This window comes from Agelaius tricolor, unplaced genomic scaffold (assembly GCF_023055355.1).
Source record: "Agelaius tricolor isolate 1412-34295 unplaced genomic scaffold, bAgeTri1.0.p SCAF_88, whole genome shotgun sequence".
NCBI lineage: Eukaryota > Metazoa > Chordata > Aves > Passeriformes > Icteridae > Agelaius > Agelaius tricolor.
The window spans coordinates 499,597-526,441 of record NW_027269348.1 but is presented as its reverse complement, the minus strand read 5'-3'; the positions used below and the strand labels follow the sequence as shown (position 1 = coordinate 526,441).

General features: G+C 58.4%; 1 protein-coding gene and 1 long non-coding RNA gene across 4 annotated transcripts; one reads left to right on the top strand and one right to left on the bottom strand.

Annotated features, from left to right (window-relative positions):
- The first annotated feature begins 2,470 nt into the window (after window positions 1-2,470).
- RASAL3 (RAS protein activator like 3) lies at window positions 2,471-20,420 on the top strand. Its single transcript, XM_071418548.1, has 18 exons — window positions 2,471-2,795; window positions 5,127-5,257; window positions 5,325-5,397; window positions 6,405-6,466; window positions 7,008-7,099; window positions 7,326-7,449; window positions 8,863-8,961; window positions 9,980-10,531; window positions 11,433-11,577; window positions 12,128-12,272; window positions 13,326-13,562; window positions 14,690-14,891; window positions 14,983-15,083; window positions 15,811-16,168; window positions 16,902-17,021; window positions 17,765-17,934; window positions 18,331-18,406; window positions 19,296-20,420. Exons 1-18 carry the CDS (start codon window positions 2,471-2,473, stop codon window positions 19,440-19,442), a joined length of 3,159 nt encoding a protein of 1,052 aa, XP_071274649.1. The 3' UTR covers window positions 19,443-20,420.
- A 1,160-nt stretch (window positions 20,421-21,580) lies between these two features.
- Window positions 21,581-26,319, bottom strand: LOC139585703 (uncharacterized). Of its 3 annotated transcripts, none has more exons than XR_011677211.1 (3): window positions 26,013-26,292; window positions 24,904-25,625; window positions 21,581-23,303 (listed from the first exon to the last, which is right to left on the bottom strand). It is a non-coding gene; the product is annotated as an uncharacterized lncRNA (long non-coding RNA). The 3 variants fall into 3 exon arrangements; XR_011677212.1 differs by having other exon boundaries at window positions 24,904-25,422; window positions 25,626-26,287; XR_011677210.1 differs by having other exon boundaries at window positions 24,904-26,319.
- Window positions 26,320-26,845: the final 526 nt, after the last annotated feature.

Below are 26,845 nucleotides of genomic sequence, written 5' to 3'. Positions count from 1 at the left end.
AGCAGGGGGGGGGAATCCCGGAGCCACCGTGACCCCTTTGGGGGGCGACCCACGGTGTCCCTGTGGGAAGAGGAGGAGGAGGAGGAGGAGGAAGAAGACACCCAGGGTGTGACCCGGTCACACGGGGAAGGAACCTGTGCCCAGGTGTCACCTCACCTGTGGTGTCACCTCCACGGTCCTGATGTCCCATCCCAGGACCCTCAAGTGTCACATCAGGGAGGAGGAGAAGGAGGAGGAGGAACAGGAGGAGGAGGAGGAGGAGGAGGAGGAAGGCGCCCAGGGTGTGACCGGGTCACACGGGGAAGGAACCTGTGCCCAGGTGTCACCTCACCTGTGGTGTCCCCCCGGTGTCACCGGCGTGTCCCCAGCGCCATCCCCTCCCCGAGGAGGAGGAGGAGGAGGAGGAGGAGGAGGAGGAGGAGGAGGAGGAGGAGGAGGAGGAGGAGGAGGAGGAGGAAGGCGCCCGGGGTGTGACCCGGTCACATGTGGGGAAGCCGCGACAGGAACCGAGCGCGGCCGCAGCAGCACCGGAGGTACCGGGGAGCGCGGGGGGGGGGGGGACGACAAAAAACCCCAAAATTCTCCCCAAAAAAATCCCCAAAAAATGTCCCCAAAGTCCCCTCGGGGGATGCTACGGAGGGGGAGGGGTGGAAGTGACCGAGGGGACCCCAAAATTTTTGTCACCCCCCTTCCCCTCCCCCCCCTGTCGCGGGAGGATGTGGCCACCCCCCCCCCGCATGGAGGTGACAATTGGCGGGCGGCGGTGGCACCAAAAAAAAGAACAAAAAAAAGCGAAAAAAAGCAAAAAAAAGCGCGCAGGTGGCACCTGGGGGGTGGCACTGAGAGAGGACGGGGGGGGGGGGTCCTGAGGTGCCACCAAGGGGGGGGAGGTGACAAAGTGTGGGGGGGGGAGTGATGTGGCCACCCCCGTCCCCCCCCGCATGGAGGTGACAATTGGCGGGCGGCGGTGACACCAAAAAAAAGAGCGAAAAAAGAGCGAAAAAAAGCAAAAAAAAAAAAAAAAAAGCGCAGGTGGCACCTGGGAGAGGACAGGGGGGGTCCTGAGGTGCCACCAAGGGGGGGGAGGTGACAAAGGGGGGGGGGGGGGACGGGGGACGGGACGGGACGGGAAAAGCGGGGGAGGGGAGCGCGGTTGGGGCGCGACGGAAACGGCGCCGGTGCCGCCCGCGCCCGGGGCTCGGGGGTGGCGATGGATGGGGCGGCCTGTCGGTCTGTCCGTCTGTCGGTCTGTCGGTCTGTCCGTCTGTCGGTCTGTCGGTCTGTCCGTCTGTCGGTCTGTCGGTCCGCCCCTGTGTCCGTCTGTCCCCCCTGTCACTGTGTCCCCCTGTCCCCCTGTGTCCCCGTGTCCCCCCGTCCCTCCCCTGTCCCCCTGTCCCGCTGTCCCCGTGTCACCTGTGCCCCTCTCCCTCGCCCTCCTGTCGCTCTGTCACCGTGTCCGTCTGTCCCCCTGTCACTGTGTCACCCTGTCCCATATCCCCCCCGTCCCTCCCATGTCCCCCTGTCCCCGTGTCCGTCTGTCCCCGTGTCACCTGTGCCACTCTCCCTCGTCCTCCTGTCACTCTGTCACCGTGTCCGTCTGTCCCCCCGTCCCTCCCCTGTCCCCGTGTCCGTCTGTCCCCGTGTCACCTGTGCCCCTCTCCCTCGCCCTCCTGTCGCTCTGTCACCGTGTCCGTCTGTCCCCCTGTCCCCTGTCACTCTTTGCCCCCTCTCCTCCTCTCTACTGTCCCTCTGTCCCCCTGTCCCCCTGTCCTGTGTCCCTCTGTCCCCCTGTCCCCCTGTCCTTCTGTCCCCTGTCCCCCTGTCCTCTGTCACCCTGGACCCCCCCCCCCCCAAAATTCAGCTCCCCCCGTCCCCCCAACCCCAAATCCACCCCCTAAACCCCCCAAAATTCTCTCCCCCAACCCCAAAATTGCTCCCCCAACCCCAAACCCACCCCCTAAACCCCCCAAAATTGATTCCCCCCAAACCCAAAATTGCCTCCCCTCAATCCCAACCCCACCCCCCCAAATTCAGCTCCCCCAACCCCAAAATTGCTCCCCCAACCCCAAATCCACCCCCTAAACCCCCCAAAATTGACTCCCCTAACCCCAAAAACTGACTCCCCCAACCCCAAAATTTACTCCCCCAGCCCCACACACCCCAAATCCGACCCCATGAACCCTCCAAAATTGCTCCCGCTGTTCCCCCCCAACCCCAAATCCACCCCCTAAACCCCCCAAAATCGACTCCCCCCACCCCATAAACCCCCCAAAACTGACTCACCCCAAACCCCAAAATTGCTCCCCCAACCCCAAATCCACCCCCTAAACCCCCCAAAACTGACTCCCCCCGACCCCAAAAGTTCCCTCTGCCCACCCCAACAACCCCAAATCCAACCCCAAAATTCTCTCCCCCCACCGCCCCCCAAAATCCCCTTTTTCCCCCCTTTTTTTTTTCCCCCGCCCCACAGATGGATCCGGACGCCCCCGCGGTTCCCCTGTCGCCCCCCGCCCTATTGAAATCCTACAAGTGGCGCACGGCGACCCCCGGGACGGGCGGGGACCCCCAAAAACTCGGGGGGTCCCCGGGGAGCCGGCGCTGGGCGCGGCTGCAGGGCTGGAGGCGCTCCCACAGCCACCCCGACGCTGTCGGCGACAGAGGCGGCGACAGAGGGGGCGGCGACAGGGGAGGCGACAGAGGTGGCGACAGGGGAGGTGACAGAGGGGTCGCCAAGGCCAGCGCGCGGCGGTCGCTGTTCCGGAGGGCGATCTCGGCCCCGTGCAAGGTGGCCAAAGGTGCGGGGGACACCTGGGGACATTGGGGACACCTGGGGACACGAGGGGACAGGAGGAGTGAGGGGTTTTGGGGTGGGTTTCGGGGTGGGGACGGTGGATTTTGGGGTGATGGATCCCCCAAAAATGGCACCTAAATCCCCCAAAAAATGGCACCTAAATCCCCCAAAAATGGCGCCTAAATCCCCCAAAAAGTGGCACCTAAATCCCCCAAAAATGGCGCCTAAACCCCAAAAAATGGCGCCTAAATCCCCCAAAAAATGGCACCTAAACCCCAAAAAATGGCACCTAAATCCCCCCAAAAAATGGCACCTAAACCCCAAAAAATGGCACCTAAATCCCCCAAAAATGGCGCCTAAATCCCCCAAAAAGTGGCACCTAAATCCCCCAAAAATGGCACCTAAACCCCAAAAAATGGCGCCTAAATCCCCCCAAAAATGGCACCGAAACCCCAAAAAGTGGCACCTAAACCCCCAAAAAATGGCACCTAAACCCCAAAAAGTGGCACCTAAATCCCCCAAAAATGGCACCTAAACCCCAAAAAAGTGGCACATAAAGCCCCCAAAAAATGGCACCTAAATCCCCCAAAAATGGCACCTAAACCCCAAAAAATGGCACCTAAATCCCCCAAAAAGTGGCACCTAAATCCCCCAAAAAATGGCACCTAAACCCCAAAAATGGCACCTAAATCCCCCAAAAAGTGGCACCTAAATCCCCCAAAAATGGCACCTAAATCCCCCCAAAAAATGGCACCTAAACCCCAAAAAATGGGGGTGATGGATTTATGGGGTGAGGGGTTTTAGGGTGATGGATTTTGGGGTTTATGGAGTTTTGGGGTGGGGGTGAAGGGTTTTGGGGTGATGGATTTATGGGGTGATGGATTTATGGGGTGAGGGGTTTTAGGGTGAGGATGAAGGATTTTGGGGTGGGGTTGATGGATTATGGGGTGATGGGTTTATGGGGTGAGGGGTTTTAGGGTGATGGATTTATGGGGTGATGGATTTTGGGATGAGGGGTTTTGGGGTGGGGATGAAGGATTTTGGGGTGACAGATTTATGGGGTGATGGATTTTGGGGTTTATGGAATTTTGGGGTAGGGATGAAGGATTTTGGGGTGATGGATTTTGGGGTGATGGATTTTGGGTGATACCTCCATGGCCTTGTGTCCCTTGGTGTCACCTCACCCATGGTGCCACCTCCATGGCCTTGGTGTCACCTCACTCATGGTGTCACCTCCATGGCCTTGGTGTCACCTCCATGGCCATGTCTCCCTTGGTGTCACCTCACCCATGGTGCCACCTCCATGGCCTTGGTGTCACCTCCATGGCCATGTCTCCCTTGGTGTCACCTCACCCATGGTGCCACCTCCATGGCCTTGGTGTCACCTCAACCTTCAAGTCCCCTCCATGGCCTCGGTGTCACCACACTCATGGTGTCACCTCCATGGCCTTGTGTCCCTTGGTGTCACCTCACTCCTGGTGCCACCTCCATGGCCACCTGTCCCTTGGTGTCACCTCACTCCTGGTGTCACCTCCATGGCCTTGTGTCCCTTGGTGTCACCTCACTCCTGGTGCCACCTCCATGGCCACCTGTCCCTTGGTGTCACCTCACTTCTGGTGCCACCTCCATGGCCACCTGTCCCTTGGTGTCACCTCACTCCTGGTGTCACCTCCATGGCCTTGTGTCCCTTGGTGTCACCTCACTCCTGGTGCCACCTCCATGGCCACCTGTCCCTTGGTGTCACCTCACTTCTGGTGCCACCTCCATGGCCACCTGTCCCTTGGTGTCACCACACTCATGGTGTCACCTCCATGGCCACCTGTCCCTTGGTGTCACCTCACTCCTGGTGTCACCTCCATGGCCACCTGTCCCTTGGTGTCACCTCACTTCTGGTGCCACCTCCATGGCCACCTGTCCCTTGGTGTCACCACACTCATGGTGTCACCTCCATGGCCACCTGTCCCTTGGTGTCACCACACTCCTGGTGTCACCTCCATGGCCTCCTGTCCCTCGGTGTCACCTCACTCCTGGTGCCACCTCCATGGCCACCTGTCCCTTGGTGTCACCTCCACCCTGGTGTCACCTCCATGGCCACCTGTCCCTTGGTGTCACCACACTCATGGTGTCACCTCCATGGCCTCCTGTCCCTTGGTGTCACCACACTCATGGTGTCACCTCCATGGCCTCCTGTCCCTTGGTGTCACCACACTCATGGTGTCACCTCCATGGCTACCTGTCCCTTGGTGTCACCTCACCTATGGTGCCACCTCCACGGCCGTTCCTGTCCCCTCCATGGGTGACAATGCCACCGTGTCCACCCGCTCTGTCCCCTCAGTGCCGTCCTTGGGGACATCCCCGGTGCCGCCCTTGGGGACATCCCCGGTGCCACCCGATGCCACCGTGTGGGACGTGTCCCAGTTCTCGCTGCTGGACGGACACCTGGTGCCACTGGCCAGGGACGAGCAGGTGAGTGGGGACATCCTGGTGACACCCGGGGTGGTGGCACCTCGTGGTGACACCTTGGTGTCCCCAGGGCCCCTGGCGCAGCAGGACCTGTGCTGGCAGTGCCACCTCCGATGCCACCAACCTGTGCAGGAGGGACCCTGGTGAGGACTCGGGGGTGGCACAGGGGGTGACACACAAGGGGGTGGCACCTGTGGGCATGGGGACCCTCGGGTCACGGGGTGGGGTGGGTGGCCTGTGTCCCTGTGTCCCTGTCCCATGTCCCCGTGCCATGTCCCTGTCCCTGTGTCCCTGTGTCCCTGTCCCATGTCCTGTGCCCTGTCCCTGTGTCCCTGTGTCCCTGTGTCCCTGTGTCCCTGTCCCTGTGTCCCTGTCCCTGTCCCTGTCCCATGTCCTGTGCCCTATCCCTGTGTCCCTGCCCTGTGTCCCTTGTCCTGTGTCCTGTCCTGTGTCCTGTGTCCCTGTCCCTGTCCCTGTGTCCCTGTGTCCTGTGTCCTGTCCTGTGTCCTCTGTCCCTGTCCCTGCGTCCCTGTCCCTGTCCCGTGTCCCTGTGTCCCTGTGTCCCATGTCCTGTCCCGGTCCCTGTGTCCCTGTGTCCCTGTGTCCTTGCCCGGTGTCCCATGTCCCTGTCCCATGTCCTGTCCCTGTGTCCCTGTCCCTGTCCCTGTCCCATGTCCCTTTCCCGTGCCCTGTCCATGTGTCCCATGTCCTGTCCCGGTCCCTGTGTCCCTGTCCCTGTCCCGTGTCCTGTGCCCTGTCCCTGTGTCCTGTGTCCCTGTCCCTGTCCCTGTCCCGTGTCCTGTGCCCTGTCCCTGTGTCCTGTGTCCCTTGTCACCCTTCACTCCGTGACCCTGGGAGCTGGGACTGGGAACTGGGGGATACTGGGGGGCACTGGGAGTTACTGGGGATTATTGGGGGGGCACTGGGAGGGACTGGGAGGGACTGGGAGGGACTGGGAGAGACTGGGAGGGACTGGGAGTTACTGGGAGTTACTGGGGGGCACTGGGGGTTACTGGGGGTTACTGGGAGTTACTGGGGGGCACTGGGGGTTACTGGGGGTTACTGGGAGTTACTGGGGGGCACTGGGGGCTACTGGGGGTTACTGGGGGGCACTGGGGGGCACTGGTGGTGCTGAGTTCCCCCCCCCCAGATTTGGACGAGAGGAGCCCCCGGACTGAGCCCCCCCCGAGCTCCCAGTTCAGCAACGTCAAGGTGGGACCGGCCTGGCCCTGTCCTGTCCCTGTCCCTGTCCCCTGTCCCTGTCCCTGTCCCTGTCCCCTGTCCCTGTCACCTCCCCTGTCCTTGTCCCCTCCCATGTCCCCCATCCCTATCCCCTGTCCCTGTCCCCGTCCCTGTCCCTGTCTCCTGTCCCCTCCCATGTCCCTGTCCCCATCCCTGTCCCCCTCCTTGTCCCCTCTTCACCACTTTGGGAGTGACACGGAGCTGTCCCTGTCCCATCCCTGTCACCTCCCTTGTCCCCATCCCTGTCCCATTCCTGTCCTTGTCACCTCCCCTGTCCCTGTCCCTCTCCCTGTCCCCGTCCCTGTCCCCTGTCCCCATCCCTGTCCCCATCCCTGTCCCCGTCCCTGTCCCCTGTCCCTGTCCCCATCCCTGTCCCTGTCCCTGTCCCTGCCATTGTCCCCTGTCCCTGTCCCCTGTCCCCTGTCCCCATCCCTGTCCCTGTCCCCATCCCTGTCCCCGTCCCCATCCCTGTCCCCTGTCCCCTGTTCCCCATCCCTGTCCCTGTCCCCAGGGGCTGCTGTGGAAGAGGCTCCTCCGGGACAGGAGAAGCCGCGGTGCCACCAAAAATGACCCCGGGGTGGTGGCAGCGCCTGAGGGTGACAGGTAGGGGACACTCCTGGCCTGGTGACACCCACCCCTGTCCCCTCAGTGTCACCTCAATGTCCCCATTTTTGGTGCCCTGGTGCCATTTCTGTCCCCATTTTTCGTGCCCTGGTGCCATTTCTGTCCCCGTTTTGGGGGTTCTGGTGACATTTCTGTCCCATTTTTGGTGTCTTGGTGCCATTTTTGTCCCATTTTTGGTGTCCTGGTGCCATTTCTGTCCCCTCAGGGTCTCCAGCCGCAGCGGATCCCGCGAGTCCCTGGTGCCACCACCCGAGCTGGACCTCACAGGTGACAACGTCATCGTCCGGCCCGTGCACGGCAGCCTGGTCGGGGAGAGGTTCTGCTTCCAGGTACGGCCTAAAAACCCCAAAAAATGGCACCTAAACCCCAAAAAATGGTGCCTAAATCCCAAAAAATGGCACCTAAACCCCTAAAAAATGGCACCTAAACCCCCAAAAAGTGGTGCCTAAATCCCCAAAAAATGGCGCCTATATCCCCCAAAAAACAGCACCTAAACCCCCCAAAAAATGGCACCTAAACCCCCAAAAAATGGAGCCTAAATCCCCCCAAAAAATGGCACCTAAACCCCAAAAAATGGTGCTTAAACCCCCCAAAAATTGGCACCTAAACCCCCAAAAAATGGCACCTAAACGCCCAAAAAATGGCACCTAAACCCCAAAAAATGGCGCCTAAACCCCAAAAAATGGCACCTAAACCCCAAAAAATGGCGCCTATATCCCCCAAAAAATGGTGCTTAAATCCCCAAAAAACGGCACCTAAACCCCCAAAAAATGGTGCTTAAACCCCCCAAAAATTGGCACCTAAACCCCCAAAAAACGGCACCTAAATCCCCAAAAATGGCACCTAAACCCCAAAAAATGGCACTTAAACTCCCAAAAAATGGCGCCTAAACCCCCAAAAAACGGCACCTAAACCCCCAAAAAACGGTGCTTAAACCCCCCAAAAATTGGCACCTAAACCCCCAAAAAATGGCGCCTAAACCCCAAAAAATGGCACCTAAACCACGAAAAATGGCGCCTATATCCCCCAAAAAATGGCGCCTAAACCCCCAAAAAATGGTGCTTAAACCCCCCAAAAATTGGCACCTAAACCCCCAAAAATGGCACCTAAATCCTAAAAATGGGCACCCAAATCCCCAAAAAGGGCACCCAGGGCACCCCAGGGATCATAATGGGGCACCCAGACCCCAAAAAGGGCACCTAAACCCCAAAAAGGGTCCCCTCAATGCCATTGTCACCCTCAGTGTCCCCTCAGTGTCCCCTCAATGTCCCTGTCACCCTCAGCGTTCCCTCATTGTCCCCTCAATGTCCCCTCATTGTCCCAGTCACCTTCAGTGTCCCCTCCATGTCCCTGTCACCCTCAGTGTTCCCTCATTGTCCCCTCGCTGTCCCCTCATTGTCCCCTCAGTGTCCTGTCACCCTCACTGTCCCCTCATTGTCCCCATCACCCTCAATGTCCCTCACTGTCCCCTCATTGTCCCCACAATGTCCCTGTCACCCTCAGTGTCCCCTCAATCAATGTCCCTGTCACCCTCAGTGTCCCCTCAATCAATGTCCCTGTCACCCTCAGTGTCCCCTCACTGTCCCTCTGTGTTCCTCACTGCCCCCTCATTGTCCCCACAATGTCCCTGTCACCCTCATTGTCCCCTCATTGTCCCCTCCATGTCCCTGTCACCCTCAGTGTCCCCTCAATCAATGTCCCTGTCACCCTCAGTGTCCCCTCAGTGTCCCCTCTGTCCCCAGGTGATCACCCCCGAGTGCAGCCACTCCTTTGGCTGCTCCTCCCTGGCCGAGCGCGACCGCTGGATCGAGGAGCTGCGCCGGGCAGCGCAGCCCAACCAGGTGGGACCCCTGGGACACCTCGGGGACACCCTGGGGACACCCTGGGGACACCCTGGGGACACCTCGGGGACACCTCGGGGACACCTTGGGGACCCCTGGGACACCTCAGGGACACCCTGCCATCCCCAGCGCCCTCATTGTCCTCTCCTGTGCTTGGGCTGGGTGGGGAAACTGAGGCACGAACTGCTCAGCGTGGAGCGTCCTCAGTGTCCCCGTGTCCCCCCTCCTGTCCCCCCCATGTGTCCCCGTGTCCCCATCCCCACCTCCCCTGTCAGAATTCTCTGTCCCCAACCCAAATCCTCCCTTGTCCCCTTTTTGTCCCTTTTGTCCCCACAACCGCCACCCTCATCCCCTTTGTCCCCTTGTCCTCTTGTCCTATCATCCCCTTGTCCATTTCTCCCTTGTCCCCTTGTCCCATTGTCCCCATGACCCCCACTCACATCCCCACTATCCCCTTGTCCCTTTGTCCCCTTCTCCATTGTCCCCATGACCTGACCCCACCGACGTCCCCACTGTCCCTCTGTCCCATTGTCCCTCTGTCCCCACAACCCCCACTCACATCCCCACTATCCCATTGTCCCTTTGTCCCCTTCTCCCTTGCCCCTTTCTCCATCCCCATTGTCCCCATTGTCCCCTTCTCCCCATGTCCCCGTCCCCTTATCCCCATTGTCCCCTTATCCTCATTGTCCCCATTGTCCCCATGTCCCCCGTCCCCTCATCCCCACTGTCCCCATTGTCCCTTTGTCCCCTTGTCCATCCCCATTGTCCCCATGTCCCCCTGTCCCCCTGTCCCCATTGTCCCCTTGTCCCTTGTCCCCTTGTCCCATTATCCCCTTATCCCCATTGTCCCCTTGTCCATCCCCTTTGTCCCCTCATCCCCATTGTCCCCATTGTCCCCTTGTCCCCTTGTCCATCCCCTTTGTCCCCTCATCCCCATTGTCCCCATTGTCCCCTTGTCCCCTTGTCCATCCCCATTGTCCCCTTTGTCCCCATGTCCCCCTGTCCCCCTGTCCCCCAGGACAACTGCGAGCGCCTGGACCTCTCGCTGTCCCTGTTCCTCTTCGAGGGCCGCCACCTCCCTCCGCGCCGCCGCCTCCGCTGCCACCTCCAGCTGGACGGCGCCGTCTTCGCCCGCTCCACGGCCAAGCCGCCCGGCGACGACGGCCAGCTCTTCTGGGGCGAGCTCTTCCACCTGGCCGCGCTGCCGCCGGCGCGCGCCCTCACCGTCACCTTGTGCCACCAGCACCACCACGACGACCCCGCCGGGTGGCAGCCGGTGGCCTCGGTCACCATCCCGCTGGCCGAGCTGGCGGCGCCGGCGCGGCAGCCCCTGGAGCGCTGGTACGCCCTGAGCGGCGCCGGTTCCGATCCGGCGCCGGCGCTGCGGCTGCGCGGGCGCTACCGGCAGGTGAGGGTGCTGCCCATCGTGCGCTACAAGGAGCTGGCGGAGTTCATCACCTTCCACTACCGGGAGCTGTGCGGGCGGCTGGAGCCGGCCATCGCCGCGCGGCACAAGGAGGAGCTGGCCGGAGCCCTGGTGCGCGTGCTGCAGAGCACCGGCAAGGCCAAGGTGCGTGGCGTGACGTGGGGTTGGTTGAGTTGGGTTGGGTGGATTTGAGATGGATGGGGTTGGATGAGGTCAGTTGGGTGAGGATGGATTGGATGAGTTCGGTTGGGTGAGGATGGGATGGGTTGGGTTGGGTTGGGTGAGGATGGATTGGATGGGTTGGGTTGGGTTGGGTGAGGATGGATTGGATGGGTAGGGTTGGGTTGGATGAGTTGGGTTGAGCAAAGAGGGGTTGGGATGAGTTGGGTAGGGTTGGGTTGGGATGGGTTGGGTTGGATGAGGATGAGTTGGGTTGGGATTGATGAGTTGGGTAGGATTCGGTTGGGTTGGGTGAAGATGGGATGGGTTGAATGCGTTGAGTTGGGATGAGTTAGATGCGTTGGGTTGGGTTGGGTTGGATGAGTTGGGTTGGGTTGGGTTTGATGGGATGGGATGGATGCATTGGGTTGAGTTTGGTTGGGTTGGGTTGGATGAGTTGGGTTGAGCAAGAATGGAATGGGTTGGGTTGCGTTGACTTGAGTTGAATTGGGTTCAGTTGGGTTGGGTTGAGTTGAGTTGATTTGGGTTGGGTTGTGTTGAATGAGTTGAGTTGGGTTGGGTTGCGTTGGGTTAGGTTGGCTTGCATTGAGTTGGGTTGGGTGGGGTTGGGTTGGGTTGAGTTGAATGAGTTGAGTTGGGTTGGGTTGCATTGAGTTGAGTTGGGTTGGGTTGAGTTGAATGAGTTGCGCCACCACAGCATTCACGTAAAACCCAACCCAGAAGAACACCAGAACACCCATCACGCTTGATTGACCTGCTCACTTCAGTGTCCTGGGTGCCACCAACCCTTTGGGGTGTCCCAAATGCCACCAAACCCCCTGGGGTGTCCCAGGTGCCACCAAACCGTCCCCACCTGTCCCCGCAGTCCTTCCTGATCGACCTGGGCGTGGCCGAGCTCGACCGCCTCGACGAGCACGAGGCGCTGATCTTCCGCGAGAACACCTTGGCCACCAAGGCCATCGACGAGTACATGAAGCTGGTGGGGGCCAAGTACCTGCAGGACACGCTGGGTACACCCAGGGGACACGGGGACATCCCAGGGGGTGGCAGGGGGTCGGACACCTCAGGTGGCATGGACATCGGGGTGGTGGGACACCTCGGGTGGCATGGACATCGGGGTGGTGGGACAGCCCTGACCATCCGTGGTGATGTGGTGGTGACTCCTTGGTCCCCTCGTGGGTTGTGGGACATCCTTGACCATCCATGGGGACGTGGTGTGGGTTCCTTGGTCCCCTCATGGGTTGTGGGACACCCCTGACCACCCATGGGGACGTGTTGTGGGTTCCTCGGTCCCCTCGTGGGTTGTGGGACATCCTTGACCACCCATGGGGACGTGTTGTGGGTTCCTCCCATCCATACCCACCTTGGTGACCCCTTGGTCCCCTCACGGGCTGTCCCCTGTCCCCAGGGGAGGTGGTGGTGACACCTTGGTGACCTCTTGGTCCTCTCATGGGTTGTGGGACACCCCTGACCACCCATGGGGACGTGTTTTGGGTTCCTCCCGTCCATCCCCACCTTGGTGACCCCTCGGTCCCCTCACGGGCTGTCCCCTGTCCCCAGGGGAGGTGGTGGCCCAGCTCTGCAGCTCCGAGGAGAGCTTCGAGGTGGACCCCAGCAAGATCTCGGGGCTGGAGCTGTTGGAGCACCAGCAGCACCTGCGGCAGGTGTGCGAGGAGACCCTGAGGCGCATCAGCGACGGCTCTGAGTGAGGGACGCCTTGGGGACACCTTGGGGACACCTTGGGGACACATGGGGACACCTGGGGTGGCATTGGGGTGGCATCGGGGTCTGGAGAACCTGGGAGGAGCTGGAACATGGAGGTGGGATCAGGGATAGGATGGGGACCAGGGGTTGGGGATTGTCACCATCCTGGGGTGGCACCAGGATGGACCTGGGGACAAGTTTGGGGATGGAGATGGACATCAGGATGGACTTGGGGACAAGTTTGGGGATGGACACCAGGATGGACCTGGAGACAAATTTGGGATGGAGATGGACATCAGGATGGACCCAAGGACAAGTTTGGGGATGGACACCAGGATGGACCTGGAGACAAGTTTGGGGATGGACATGGGTGACAGGGATGGGGATGGACACCAGGATGGACGCGGGGACAATTTTGGGATGGGGATGGACACCAGGATGGACCCAAGGATAATTTTGGGATGGAGATGGACACCAGGATGGACCCATGAACAATTTTGGGATGGGGATGGACACCAGGATGGACTTGGGGACAAGTTTGGGGATGGACATGGAAGACAGGGATGGGGATGGACACCAGGATGGACTTGGGGACAAGTTTGGAGACAGGGATGGGGATGGACACCAGGATGGACCCATGAACAATTTTGGGATGGGGATGGACACCAAGATGGACCCAAGGACAATTTAGGTTGGGGATGGACACCAAGATGGACCCAAGGACAATTTTGGGATGGGGATGGACACCAGGATGGACCTGGGGACAAATTTGGCACAGGGATGGAGATGGAGACCAAGATGGACCCAAGGACAATTTTGGGATGGGAATGGACACCAGGATGGACCCGGGGACAAGTCTGGGGATAACCATGGGTGACAGAGATGGGGATGGACATCGGGCTGGACGTCATGATGGACACACGGGGTCAAGCTTGGTGGCCTCCACACTCACACAACCCCAAAAAGCCCTCGATGCCACCGCCCCCCACACGATGCCACCGCCCCGTGGTGGCCCTGGCGCGTCCCCTGTGCCCACCACACCGTGCCTGGGCAGGTCCTTCCCGTCGGAGCTGGCCGAGGTGTTCGCGGCGTGGCGGGACGCGTGCGCGGCGCGCGGCAAGGAGGACATCGGCCAGCGCCTGGTGTCGGCCTCGCTCTTCCTGAGGTTCCTCTGCCCGGCCATCATGTCCCCCAGCCTCTTCGGCCTGGTCCAGGAGTACCCCGGCGAGGCCACCGCCCGCAGCCTCACGCTGGTGGCCAAGGTCATCCAGAACTTGGCCAACTTCACCACGTAGGTGGCCACGGGGACGTGGGGTGGTGGGGACATCCCCGGCTGGGATCTGGGACACTTTGACCATGATGGTGACCCATGACCATGATGGTGGACAAAGTGACCATGGTGGACCGAGTGATCATGATGGTGACCCCAGACCATGGTGTTGACCCATTGACCATGACCATGTCAGTGACCCCAGACCATGGTGGTGACCCCTTGACCATGACCATGATGATGACCCCAGACCATGATGATGACCCCTTGACCATGATGACCCTAGACCATGGTGACTACCCTAGACCATGGTGATGACCCCAGACCATGGTGGTGACCCCTTGACCATGATGATGACCCCTTGACCATGATGACCCTAGACCATGGTGATGACCCCAGACCATGATGATGACCCATGACCATGACAGTGACCCCAGACCATGGTGGTGATCCCTTGACCATGACCATGATGATGACCCATGACCATGTCAGTGACCCATGACCATGACGATGACCCCTTGACCATGGTGGTGACCCCTTGACCAAGACCATGGCGGTGACCCTGACCATGATGATGACCTCAAACCATGGTGATGACCCCTTGACCAAGACCATGGTGATGACCCCTTGACCATGACCATGGTGATGACCCCTTGACCATGACCATGGTGGTGACCCTGACCATGATGATGACCCATGACCATGTCAGTGACCCCAGACCATGGTGGTGACCCCTTGACCATGACCATGGTGGTGACCCTGACCATGATGGTGGACCAAGTGACCATGGTGATGACCCCTTGACCATGACCATGGTGGTGACCCCTTGACCAAGACCATGGTAGTGACTCTGACCATGATGATGACCTCAAACCATGGTGATGACCCCTTGACCATGACCATGGCGATGACCCCTTGACCATGACCATGGCGATGACCCCTTACCATGACCATGGTGATGACCCCTTGACCATGACCATGATGGTGACCCTGACCATGATGATGACCTCAAACCATGGTGGTGACCCCTTGACCATGACCATAGTGATGACCCCTTGACCATGACCATGATGGTGACCCTGACCATGATGATGACCTCAAACCATGATGATGACCCCTTGACCGTGTCCCCACGGTGCTGGCCCCAGGTTCGGCGACAAGGAACCCTACATGACCTTCATGAACGCCTTCCTGGAGCGCAGCTGGGCCACCATGACCGAGTTCCTGCAGGCCGTGGCCTCGCCCGAGGCCAGCGCCCACATGGCCACCTACGACGGCGTCGTGGACCTGGCCCTGGAGCTGGCCACGCTCCACCTGCTGCTCTGCGACATCTTCTCCAGCCTGGACCAGGTGCCACCACCGCTGCCACCGCCCCTCTGTCCCCAGCGTCACCTCCTTGTCCATCGGGCTCCACCCGTGATGTCCCCGTGGTGTCCTCCAGGCCACGCAGGAGGAGCTGGAGCCGCTGCCCACCATCCTCAGGGCCATCAGGGAGGGGACACCTGTCCCCGTGTCCGTCCGCCTCAGCTCCACCGCCAGAAGGTACCTGGGGACACCTGGGGACACCTGGGGACACCTGGGGACACCTGGGGACAGTGGGGACAACGGGGACACGTTGGTGTCAGGATTTGGAGTTCCTCTGGTCCCGTCTGGGACTGGGAGATGGGTCTGGTCCCACCAGGGTTTGGGATCCCTCAGATCTCACCAGGGTTTGGGGTCCTCCAGGTCTCACCAAGATTTGGGCTCTGTCTGGTCCCACCAGGGTTTGGGGTCCCTCAGATCTCACCAGGGTTTGGGATCCCTCTGACCCCATTCGGGATCAGGAGATGGATCCCATCCCACCAGGATTTTGGGTTCCTCTGGTCCAATCTGGGACTGGGAGATGGGTCTGGTCCCACCAGGGTTTGGGGTCTCTGTGATCCCACCAGGATTTGGGGTCCCTCTGATTCCACCAGGGTTTGGGGTCTCTGTGATCCCACCAGGATTTGGGGTCCCTCTGATTCCACCTGGGTTTGGGGTCCCCTCTGATCCCACCAGGGTTTGGGGTCCCCTCTGATCCCACCAGGGTTTGGGGTCCCTCAGATCCCACCAAGATTTGGGGTCTCTGTGATTGCCATTGTCCCCCTGTCCCCATGACCCCCACTCACACCCCATTGTCCCCATTGTCCCCATTGTCCCCCTGTCCATCTATCCCTCTGTCCCCACTCACACCCCCCCATTGTCCCCATTGCCCCATTGTCCGTCTGTCCGTCTGTCTGTCCCCTCCCAGCCCCTCGGACGCCCCCAGGCCGGGATTTCTCCCCCCTCGGGACCTCCCCAAGCACAGCCCCCTCCTCAAGAGCCAATCCCTGACCAGCGTCCGCCGCCTCCGCGCCCACGACGAGGCCTCAACGGCGGCGCCACCCCCGGTGCCACCCCCGGGGACACCCCCGGGGACACCGGAACCGATCCCGGGCCCGGCCCCGGTGGTCCCGGCCCGGCGCCGCCGCCACGTCCAGCGCACGCAGTCGGTGCCGGCGCAGGGGAAGGGGACGCGGTGCCCGCCCGAGTGCGGTGACAGCCGGGCCCAGGTGGCACCGGCACCGCCCGGGGGTGGCACCGGAGCGCCGGGGACCGGGGATGGCGCGGTGAGTGGCGGGGAGGACACGGCGGCACCGGGGCGGGGCGGGGACGGGTTTGGGCACCGGGATGAGGGGTTGGGGTGTGGTGGCGTTAACGGGGGTGTGGTGACATTAACGGGGGTGTGGTGACATTGACGGGGGTGTGGTGACATTAACGGGGGTGTGGTGACATTAACGGGGGTGTGGTGACATTGACGGGACTTCAATGAGTGGCCCGGTGCCATTACCGGCTGTCCCGGTGCCATTACCGGTCATTCCCGGGTGTCCGGTGCCATTACCGGGTGTCCGGTGCCGTTACCGGCTGTCCCGTTGCCATTACCGTGTGTCCCGGTGCCATTACTGGTGCCATTACCGGCTGTCCCGGTGCCATTACCGGGTGTCCGGTGCCATTACCGGTGCCATTACCGGCTGTCCCGGTGCCATTACCGGGCCATTACCGGCTGTCCTGGTGCCATTACCGGCCATTACCGGGTGTCCCGGTGCCATTACCGGGTGTCCCGGTGCCATTACCGGCTATTCCCGGTGCCGTTACCGGCTGTCCCGGTGCCATTACCGGTGCCATTACCGGCTGTCCCGGTGCCATTACCGGCTGTCCCGGTGCCATTACCGGCCATTACCGGGTGTCCGGTGCCATTACCGGGTGTCCCGGTGCCATTACCGGCCATTAACGGGTGTCCGGTGCCATTACCGGGTGCCCGGTGCCATTACCGGCCGTTACCGGGTGTCCCCGTTGTCGCAGCCCCGGGGGAAGCTCCGCTCGTCGGCGTCGCTGCCCCGCAAGCCCTCGGTGCCGTGGCAGCGCCTGGCCGAGGACGCGGCGGCGCCGGGGGAGCTCTACGGGCTGAGGCCGCTCGAGAAGGTAACCCCGGTGTCCCCCGGTGTCCCGCGGTGTCCCACGGTGTCCCCAGTCCCCGGTGACCCCATCCCGCTGTCCCCAAGCCCCGTTGCCCCTGTCCCGGTGTCTCCCGGTCTCCACAAATGTCCCCATCCCGGTGTCCCACGGTGTCCCCCGATGTCCCCAAGCCCCGGTGCCTCTGTCCCGGTGTCCCCAGCACGGGGGGAGGTGACCGAGGCTGGGTGACACCTCCCGGTAACTTCGTGCCCAGTGCCCCCAGCTCCCGGTAACCGGGTCCCCGGTGTCCCCAAGCCCCCGGTCCCCTCCCGGTGACCCTGTCCCGCTGTCCCCAAGCCCCGGTAACCGGGTCCCCGGTGTCCCCTCGGTGTCCGCAGCACGGGCGGCTGCTGGAGGCGCTGCGGGAGCGCCTGGAGCGGGCGGTGTCCCCAAACCCCCGGTGTCCCCCCGGTGTCCCCAAACCCCCGTTACCCCCGGTGTCCCCAAGCCCCGGTGCCGCTGTCCCGGTGTCCCCAAGCCCCGGTGCCGCTGTCCCGGTGTCCCCAATCCCCGGTGTCCCTGTCCCGGTATCCCCAGCACGGGCGGCTGCTGGAGGCGCTGCGGGAGGAGCTGGCGGAGCTGCGGGAGCGCCTGGAGCGGGCGGTGTCCCCAAGCCCCCGTTACCCCCGGTGTCCCCAAATCCCCGTTACCCCCGGTATCCCCAATCCCCGGTAACCGGGTCCCCGGTGTCCCTGTCCCGGTGTCCCCAGCACGGGCGGCTGCTGGAGGCGCTGCGGGAGGAGCTGGCGGAGCTGCGGGAGCGCCTGGAGCGGGCGGAGGCGCGGGCGGCGCGGGCCGAGCAGCAGCACCGGGAGCGCCTGGAGCGGCTGCGGGGGCAGCTGGACGAGGGCAACGCCCGAGCCGCCAACCTGGCGGCCAGGTGGGCGTGGGGACCCCGAAAATGGGGTGGGGGACCCCGAAAATGGGGTGGGGGGCACCAAGAATGGGGTGGGGACACCAAAAATGGGGTGGGGGGCACCGAAAATGGGGTGGGGGTGGCCGAAAATGGGGTGGCCCAGTTTGGACCCCGTTTGGCCCCAGTTTGTCCCAGTTAGGCCCAGTTTGCCCCAGTTTGTTCCAGTTTGGGATCCCAGTTTGGGATCCCAGTTTGGGGTCCCAGTTTGGGGTCCCAGTTTGCCCCAGTTTGCCCCAGTTTGCCCCAGTCTGTCCCAGTTTGCCCCAGTTCGTCCCAGTTTGCCCCAGTCTGTCCCAGTTCATCCCAGTTTGTCCCTCCCTGTCCCAGTTTGCCCCAGTTTGTCCCTCCCTGTCCCCCCAGGCTGACGGCGGCCGAGGGCGGCCGCAAGAAGGACCTGGAGAGGCTGAAAAGCAACGAGGAGAGAGGGAGGGAACTGGTGAGACTGGGAGGGGACACTGGGGACACTGGGAGGGGACACTGGGGACACTGGTGAGACTGGGAGGGGACACTGGGGACACTGGTGAGACTGGGAGGGGACACTGGTGAGACTGGGAGGGGACACTGGGGACACTGGGGACACTGGGGGGACTGGGAGGGGACACTGGGGACACTGGGGACACTGGGGACACTGGGGGGACTGGGAGGGGACACTGGGGGGACTGGGGACATTGGGAGGGGACACTGGGAGGGGACACTGGGGACACTGGGGACACTGGGAGGGGACACTGGGGACATTGGGAGGGGACACTGGGGGGACTGGGAGGGGACACTGGGGACGCTGGGAGGGGACACTGGGAGGGGACACTGGAGGGACTGGGAGGGGACACTGGGGACACTGGGGGGGACATTGGGGGTGACACAGAGGTGACACAGAGGGGACACAGAGGACACTGGGGGACACAGGGGACACCAAGGTGACACAGAGGTGACCTAGAGGTGACACAGAGGGGACACAGAGGGGACACAGAGGGTGACATGAAGGGGACACAGAGGGTGACATGGAGGGTGACAAAGAGAGGACACAGCGGGGTACAGGGGGACACTGAGGGGACACTGAGGGTGACACCAAGGTGACACAGAGATGACCTAGAGAGTGACACTGAGGTGACACGGACGTGACACCAGGGTGACACTGAGGGTGACACTGAGATGACACCAAAGTGACCCAGAGAGTGACACCAGGGTGGCACTGAGGTGACACAGAGATGACACCAAAGTGTCCCCTGTGTCCCCTGTGTCCCCCGGTGTCCCCTGGTGTCCCCGGTGTCCCCTGTGTCCCCTGGTGTCCCTGGTGTCCCCTGGTGTCCCCCGTGTCCCCTCTGCAGGAGCGGCGCCTCTCGGGGCTGGAGCAGGAGCTGCGCAGGGCCCGGGGCCACCCCTGCCATGTCCCCAGGGTGTCCCCAGGGTGTCCCCAAAGTGTCCCCGAGTGCCACCACGAGCCTGGTGACGACAGCGACGCCACCAGCGTGTGACACCGGCTGTCCCCGAGGTGTCCCCGAGGTGTCCCCACAGGGGCTGCCACCAGCGATGCCACCGGCGTGTGACACCACGGATGTCCCCAAGGTGTCCCCAAGGTGTCCCCGAGCTGCGCAGGACCCGGGGCCACCCCCGCAATGTCCCCAGGGTGTCCCCAGGGTGTCCCCAAGGTGTCGCCACCCCCGCAGTGTCACAGGAATAAACGATGGCGTTGTCACCAGGGCTGTCCCCAGCTCCTTGGGGACACTCGGGGACGTCTCCGTGTGACCCCACCCGGTGTCCCCAATGTCCCCTTGATGCCCCCAATGTCCCCTTGATATCCCCATGGTGTCCCCATGGTGTCCCCAATGTCCCCTTGATGTCCCCAATGTCCCCATGGTGTCCTCAATGTCCCCCCAGTGCCACCCCAGTGTCCCCTTGATGTTCCCAATGTCCCCATGGTGTCCCCAGTGTCCCCTCAATGTCCCCCCACTGCCACCTCAGTGTCCCCTTGATGTCCCCTTGGTGCCCCTTGGTGTCCCCTCAGTGCCACCCCAGTGTCCCCACTTTGTCTCATTTTAAGGGGACACTGGGGACATTTTTTGGGGGAGCTGTGGTGACATTTTTTGGGGACTTTTGGGGACCTTTTTTGGGGACATTTTTGGGGTCAGCCCCGTTTTTGGGGGTTTTTATTTTGGGGTTCCGGGGTTGTTTGGGGTGCCAGAGGTACCTGAGGGGGGATGGCACCCCCTGAACCCATTCCAGGTGTCCCCAAATGTCCCCAATGTCCCCAAACCTCCCCAATAACACAAACCGGGATCGTTTTGGGGGTCAGCCCCGATTTTGGGGTTTTTTATTTGGGGGTTCCGGGTTTTTTGGGGTGCCAGAGGCGGCCGGGGATGGTGAAGGCCTTGATGTCCCCCTGAACCCCATAATTCCCCCTTTGATGTCACCCAAGCATCCCCAAATGTCCCCAATGTCCCCATCCCAAATAACACAAATCGCACACAATGGGACCAGATTTGGGGTCACCCCGTTCCCGTTTTTTGGGGTTTTTACCCCAACTTTTTTTGGGGTTCCGGGTGTTTTGGGGTGCCAGAGGTGGCCGGGGATGGTGAAGGCCTTGATGTCCCCCTGAACCCATTCCAGCTGTCCCCAATGTCCCCAATGTCCCTAAACCTCCCCAATAACACAAACCGCACACACCGGGATCGTTGTTTGGGGTCAGCCCCGATTTTGGGGTTTTTACCCCAATTTTTTTGGGGTTTCTGAGATTTTTGGGGTGCCACAGGTACCCAGGGATGGTGAAGGCCTTGATGTCCCTCTGAACCCATTCCAGGTGTCCCCAAAGTCCTCAAACCTCCCCAGTAACACAAACCGCACACACCGGGATCGTTTTTTGGGGTCAGCCCCGCTTTTGGGGTTTTTTATTTGGGGGTTCCGGGTTTCTTGGGGTGCCAGAGGTATCCAGGGATGGTGAAGGCCCTGATGTCCCCCTGAACCCATTCCAGGTGTCCCCAAATGTCCCCAATGTCCCCAAAGGTCCCCATTAAACACCAACACCAGGAGTCGATCGTTTTTGGGGTCAGCCCCGTTTTTGGGGTTTTTACCCCAATTCTTTTTGGGGTTCCGGGTTTTTTGGGGTGCCATGCCCTGAGGGGTGCCACAGGTACCTGAGGATGACAAAGGGATCCCCAAACCCCCTTCAGTGTCACCCCAATGCTCCCAAACATCCCCATTAATGATGACACCAGGAGTCGATCGTTTTTTGGGGTCAGCCCCGATTTTGGGGTTTTTTATTTGGGGGTTCCGGGTTTCTTGGGGTGCCAGAGGCGGCCGGGGATGGTGAAGGCCTTGATGTCCCCCTGAACCCCATAAAGCCCCCTTTGATGTCACCCAAGCATCCCCAAATGTCCCCAATGTCCCCAATGTCCCCATTAAACACCAACACCAGGAGTCGATGGTTTTTTGGGGTCAGCCCCGATTTTGGGGTTTTTTATTTGGGGGTTCCGGGTTTCTTGGGGTGCCAGAGGTGCCCGGGGATGGTGAAGGCCTTGATGTCCCCCTGAACCCCAAATTTCCCCCATAAACCCCCCTTTGGTGTCACCCAAGCATCCCCAAACCTCCCCAATAACACAAACCGCACACACCGGGATCATTTTTGGGGTCAGCCCCGATTTTGGGGTTTTTTATTTGGGGGTTCCGGGTTTCTTGGGGTGCCAGAGGTGGCCGGGGATGGTGAAGGCGTCGACGCTGCCGCTCATGGTGCGGGCGGGCAGGCGGCAGAAGCGCCTCTGGTCCGACTGGTATTTGTACAGGGCCTCCACCATGGGCAGGGGGACGCTGCGGGGCCCCGAGCCCGACAGGCGCTTTAGGGTCGGGGGGATCCCCCCCAAAGCGTAAACGCCCCGGAATTGGCAGCCCCCGTCCCGGAATAGGATCAGGAGTTGTTGGGCTGAGCTCTGCTCCATCTCCTGCAACAGAAAAATGGGATTTGGGGTCAATTTATGGGGTTTTTTTGGGATTTTTTTGGGATTTTCTGTGATTTTTTGGTGATTTTTTGGGGTTTTTTTCAGCTTTTTTTGGGGGGATTTATGGTGGTTTTTTTGAGGAATTTTTTGGGGGTTTATGGGTTTTATTTGGGGATTTTTTGGGATTTTTTGGGGATTTTTTGGGATTTTTTGGGGATTTTTTGGTGATTTTTTGGGGATTTTTTGGGATTTTTTTGGGTTTTTTCAGCTTTTTGCGGGGGATTTTGTGGGGGATTCATGGCTTTTTTTGGGGTTTTTTATGGCGTGTTCTTGGGGGTTTTTGCGGCTTTTATGGGTTTTATTTGGGGTTTTTTGGGAGGTTTATGGGGTTTTTTTGAGGATTTATGGGATTTTTTGGGGCATTTTCATGCGGTCTATGGAGCATTCATGGGGTTTCTATGGGGGATTTTTTTGGGGTCTTTTTGGGGATTTTATGGGGTTTATTTGGGATTTTTTTGGGATTTTTCTGAGATTTTTTGAGGATTTTTTGGGGGATTTTTTGAGGATTTTTTGGCATTTTCTGGGATTTTTTGGGAATTTTTTTGGTATTTTTTTGGATTTTTTTGGTGTTTTTGTGGTGTTTTTGTGGTGTTTTTGGGGAGGCGCTTTAGGGTCGGGGGGATCCCCCCCAAAGCGTAAACGCCCCGGAATTGGCAGCCCCCGTCCCGGAATAGGATCAGGAGTTGTTGGGCTGAGCTCTGCTCCATCTCCTGCAAGAGAAAAATGGGATTTTCTGTGAATTTATGGGGTTTTTTTGGGGTTTTCTGTGATTTTTTTGTGATTTTTTTCGGCTTTTTTGGGGTTTTTTTCAGCATTTTTTGGGGGATTCGTGGGGGATTTATGGCGTTTTTTTGAGGTTTTTTTGGGGGGACTTTATGGGTTTTATTTGGGGATTTTTTTGGATTTTTTGGTGATTTTTTGAGATTTTCTGCGATTTTTTGGGGTTTTTTTGAGGGTTTTTTTCAGCTTTTTTTGGGGTTTTTATGGCGTTTTTATGGGGGGTTTTTGCGGCTTTTATGGGATTTATTTGGGGTTTTTTGGGGGCTTTATGGAGGTTTTATGGGGGTTTTATGGGGTTTTTTTGAGGATTTATGGGATTTTTCGGGGCATTTTCATGGGGTCTATGGGGCATTCATGGGGTTTTTGTGGGGGATTTTTGAGGACTTTTTTGGGAATTTTTTTGGCATTTTTTTGGATTTTTTTAGGATTTTTTTGGTGTTTTTGGGGTTTTTTGGGGAGGCGCTTTAGGGTCGGGGGGATCCCCCCCAAAGCGTAAACGCCCCGGAATTGGCAGCCCCCGTCCCGGAATAGGATCAGGAGTTGTTGGGCTGAGCTCTGCTCCATCTCCTGCAACAGAAAAATGGGATTTTGGGTCAAGTTATGGGGTTTTTTTGGGATTTTTTTGGGATTTTCTGTGATTTTTTGGTGAATTTTTGGGATTTTTTTGGGATTTTTTGCTGATTTTTTGGGTTTTTTTTCAGCTTTTTTTGGGGGATTTATGGTGGTTTTTTTGAGGAATTTTTTGGGGGTTTATGGGTTTTATTTGGGGATTTTTTGGGATTTTTTTTGGATTTTTTGGGGATTTTTTGGGATTTTTTGGGGGTTTTTTCAGCTTTTTGCGGGGCATTTTGTGGGGGATTTATGGCTTTTTTTGGGGTTTTTTTATGGCTTTTTTTGGGGAGGTTTTCAGCTTTTATGGGTTTTATTTGGGGTTTTTTGGGAGGTTTATTTTTGGGGTTTTTTTTGGGAATTATGGGGTTTTTGGGGGCATTTTCCAGGGGGTCTGTGGGGCATTCATGGGGTTTTTGTGGGGGATTTTTGAGGGTTTTTTTGGGGATTTTATGGGTTTTATTTGGGGATTTTTTTGGGATTTTTCTGAGATTTTTTGAGGATTTTTGGGGATTTTTTTGGGATTTTTTTGGATTTTTTGGGGGATTTTTTGAGGATTTTTTGGGATTTTTTTGGGGATTTTTTTTTATTTTTTTAGGATTTTTTGGGATTTTTTTTGGTGTTTTTTTGGTGTTTTTGGTTTTTTTTTTTCAGGAGGCGTTTTAGGGTCAGGGGGATTTTTTTCAGCTTTTTTGGGGGTTTTTTTTTGAGTTTTATTTGGGTTTTTTTTAGGGTTATTTGGGGGCATTTACAGGGTGATGTGGGGAAACTCATGGGGGTTTTATGGGATTTTTTGGGGGTTTTTTTGGAGGCTTTATGGGTTTTTTTTGGGGATTTTTGGGTTTTTGAGTTTGGGGGGTGTTTTTGGGGGATTTTTGGGGTATTTTGGGGTCTCACCTGCAGCACTTTGCTCCTTTTGGGATCCCTGTCAGATTTTGGGGTTTTTTTGGTTCCTTTTGGGGTTTTTGGAACCCCTGTCTGGCTGTGGGATTTTGGGGGGTGTTTTTGGGGGATTTTTGGAGTTTTTTGGGGTGTTTTTGGGATTTTTGGGGTCTCACCTGCAGCACTTTGCTCCCTTCAGGATCCCTGTAAGATTTTGGGGTTTTTTGGGTTCCTTTTGGTGTTTTTGGGCTCCTTTTGGGGTTTTTTGGATCCTTTTGGGGTTTTTGGGACCCCTGTCTGGGTTTATGGGGTCTTTGGGGTGTTTTGGGGGGATTTTGGGGTCTCACCTGCAGCACTTTGCTCCTTTTGTGATCGCTGTAGGATTTTGGGGTTTTTTGGGCTCCTTTGGGATTTTTCGGATTCTTTTGGGATTTTTCGGATCCTATTGGGGTTTTTGGAACCCCTGTCTTGGTTTGTGGAGTTTTTGGGGGATTTTTGGAGTTTTTGGGCTCCTTTTGGGGTATTTTGGGGTCTCACCTGCAGCACTTGCTCCTTTCGTGATCGCTGTAGGATTTTGGGGTTTTTTGGGCTCCTTGTGGGGTTTTTTGGGTTCCTTTGCCGGCTGTGGTTTTTTGGGGGTGTTTTTGGGGTGTTTTTGGGTGTTTTGGGGTCTCACCTGCAGCACTTTGGCCCTCAGGGGGGCGTTGGGGGTCCCGGCCAGCACACAATGGGCCAGGGCGTTCTGGATCAGCGGCCGGTTGGACCTGGCCGTGGGCTCCTTGTACAGCCTGGGACCTGCAGAGGGAATTTGGGGCAAATTTGGGGGATTTGGGTGAAATTTGGGGAGTTTGGGGGAAAATCTGGGGGATTTTGGGGGAAATTTGAGGGATTTTTGGGGAGAATTGGGGGAGAATTGGGGGAAATTTGAGGGATTTGGAGGGGGAAATCGGGAGCTGGGCGTGGGCTCCTTGTACAGCCTGGGACCTGGGCATGAGGGAAAACTGGGGGAAATTTGGGGGATTTTGGTGAAATTTGGGTGATTTAGGGGAAATTTGGGGATTTTGGGGAAAATTTGGGGGTTTTGGGGAAAATCTGAGGGGTTTTGGGGGAATTTGTGGGGTTTTAGGGGCAGATTTGGGGGTTCTGGATCAGCCCCTGGTTGGACCCGGCCAAGGCTCCTTGTACAGCCTGGGACCTGGGGATGAGGGAAATTTGGGGGAAAATTGGGGGATTTTGGTGAAATTTGGGTGATTAGGGGGAATTTGGAGAATTTAGGGTCACCAGGGAGGGATTTGAGGGGGAAATTTGGGAGATTTTGGGGGAGAATTGGGGGAAATTTGAGGGATTTGAGGGGGAGAAATCGGGAGCTGGGCGTGGGCTCCTTGTACAGCCTGGGACCTGCAGAGGGAATTTGGGGCAAATTGGGGGATTTGGGTGAAATTTGGGGAGTTTGGGGAAAATTTGAGGGGTTTTGGGGGAAATTTGAGGTGATTTTGGGGGGTTTTAGGGGCAGATTTGGGGGTTGTGGATCAGCGGCCGGTTGGACCCAGCCAAGGCTCCTGGTACAGCCTGGGACCTGGGGATGAGGGAAATTTGGGGGATTTTGGGAAAATTTGGGTGATTTTGGTGAAATTTGGGGAGTTTGGGGAAAATTGGAGGGGTTTTAGGGAAAATTTGGGGATTTTGGGGGAAAATTTGGGAGATTATGGCGGAGAATTGGGGGAAATTTGAGGGATTTGAGGGGGAAATCGGGAGCTGAGCGTGGGCTCCTTGTACAGCCTGGACTTGGGCATGAGGGAAAATTGGGGCAAATTTGGGAAAATTTGGGGGATTTTGGTGAAATTTGGGGGATTTGGGGAAAATTTGGGGATCTGGTCAAAATTTGAGGGGTTTTGGGGGAATTTGTGGGGTTTAGGGGCAGATTTGGGGGTTCTGGATCAGCCCCTGGTTGGACCCGGCCAAGGCTCCTTGTACAGCCTGGGACCTGGGGATGAGGGAAAATTGGGGGCAAATTTGGGGGATTTGGGTGAAATTTGGGGAGTTTGGGGAAAATTTGAGGGGTTTTGGCAAAATTTGGGGGATTTGGGGGAAAATTTGGGGATTTTTGGGGGGAAATTTGGGGGATTTTGGGGGAATTTTGGGGGATTTTGGGGGAAATTTGGGGAATTTTGGGGATTTTGGGGGACAATTTGGGGGATTTTGGGGGAAATTTGGGGGGAAATTTGGGAGATTTTAGGGGGGAAATTTGGGGATTTAAAGGGAAATTTGGGGCAAATTTGGGGGGATTTGGGAGGGATTTGGGAGAAAATTTGGGGATTTTGGGGGAAATTTGAGGGATTTGGGGGGGAATTTTGGGGGGGAGATTTTGGGGGGGATTTGGAGGATTTAAAGGGAAATTTGGGGGAAATTTGGGGATTTGGGAAAAAATTGGGGGAAATTTGGGGGGATTTTGGGGGGAAGATTTTGGGGTGGATTTTTGGGGTTTTTGGGGTGGATTTTTCGGGTGGATTTTTGGGGTGGATTTTTGGAGTTTTTGGGGGTGGATTTTTGGGGGTTTTTGGGTGGATTTTTGGGGTGGATTTTTGGGGTTTTTGGGGTGGGTTTTTGGGGTGGATTTT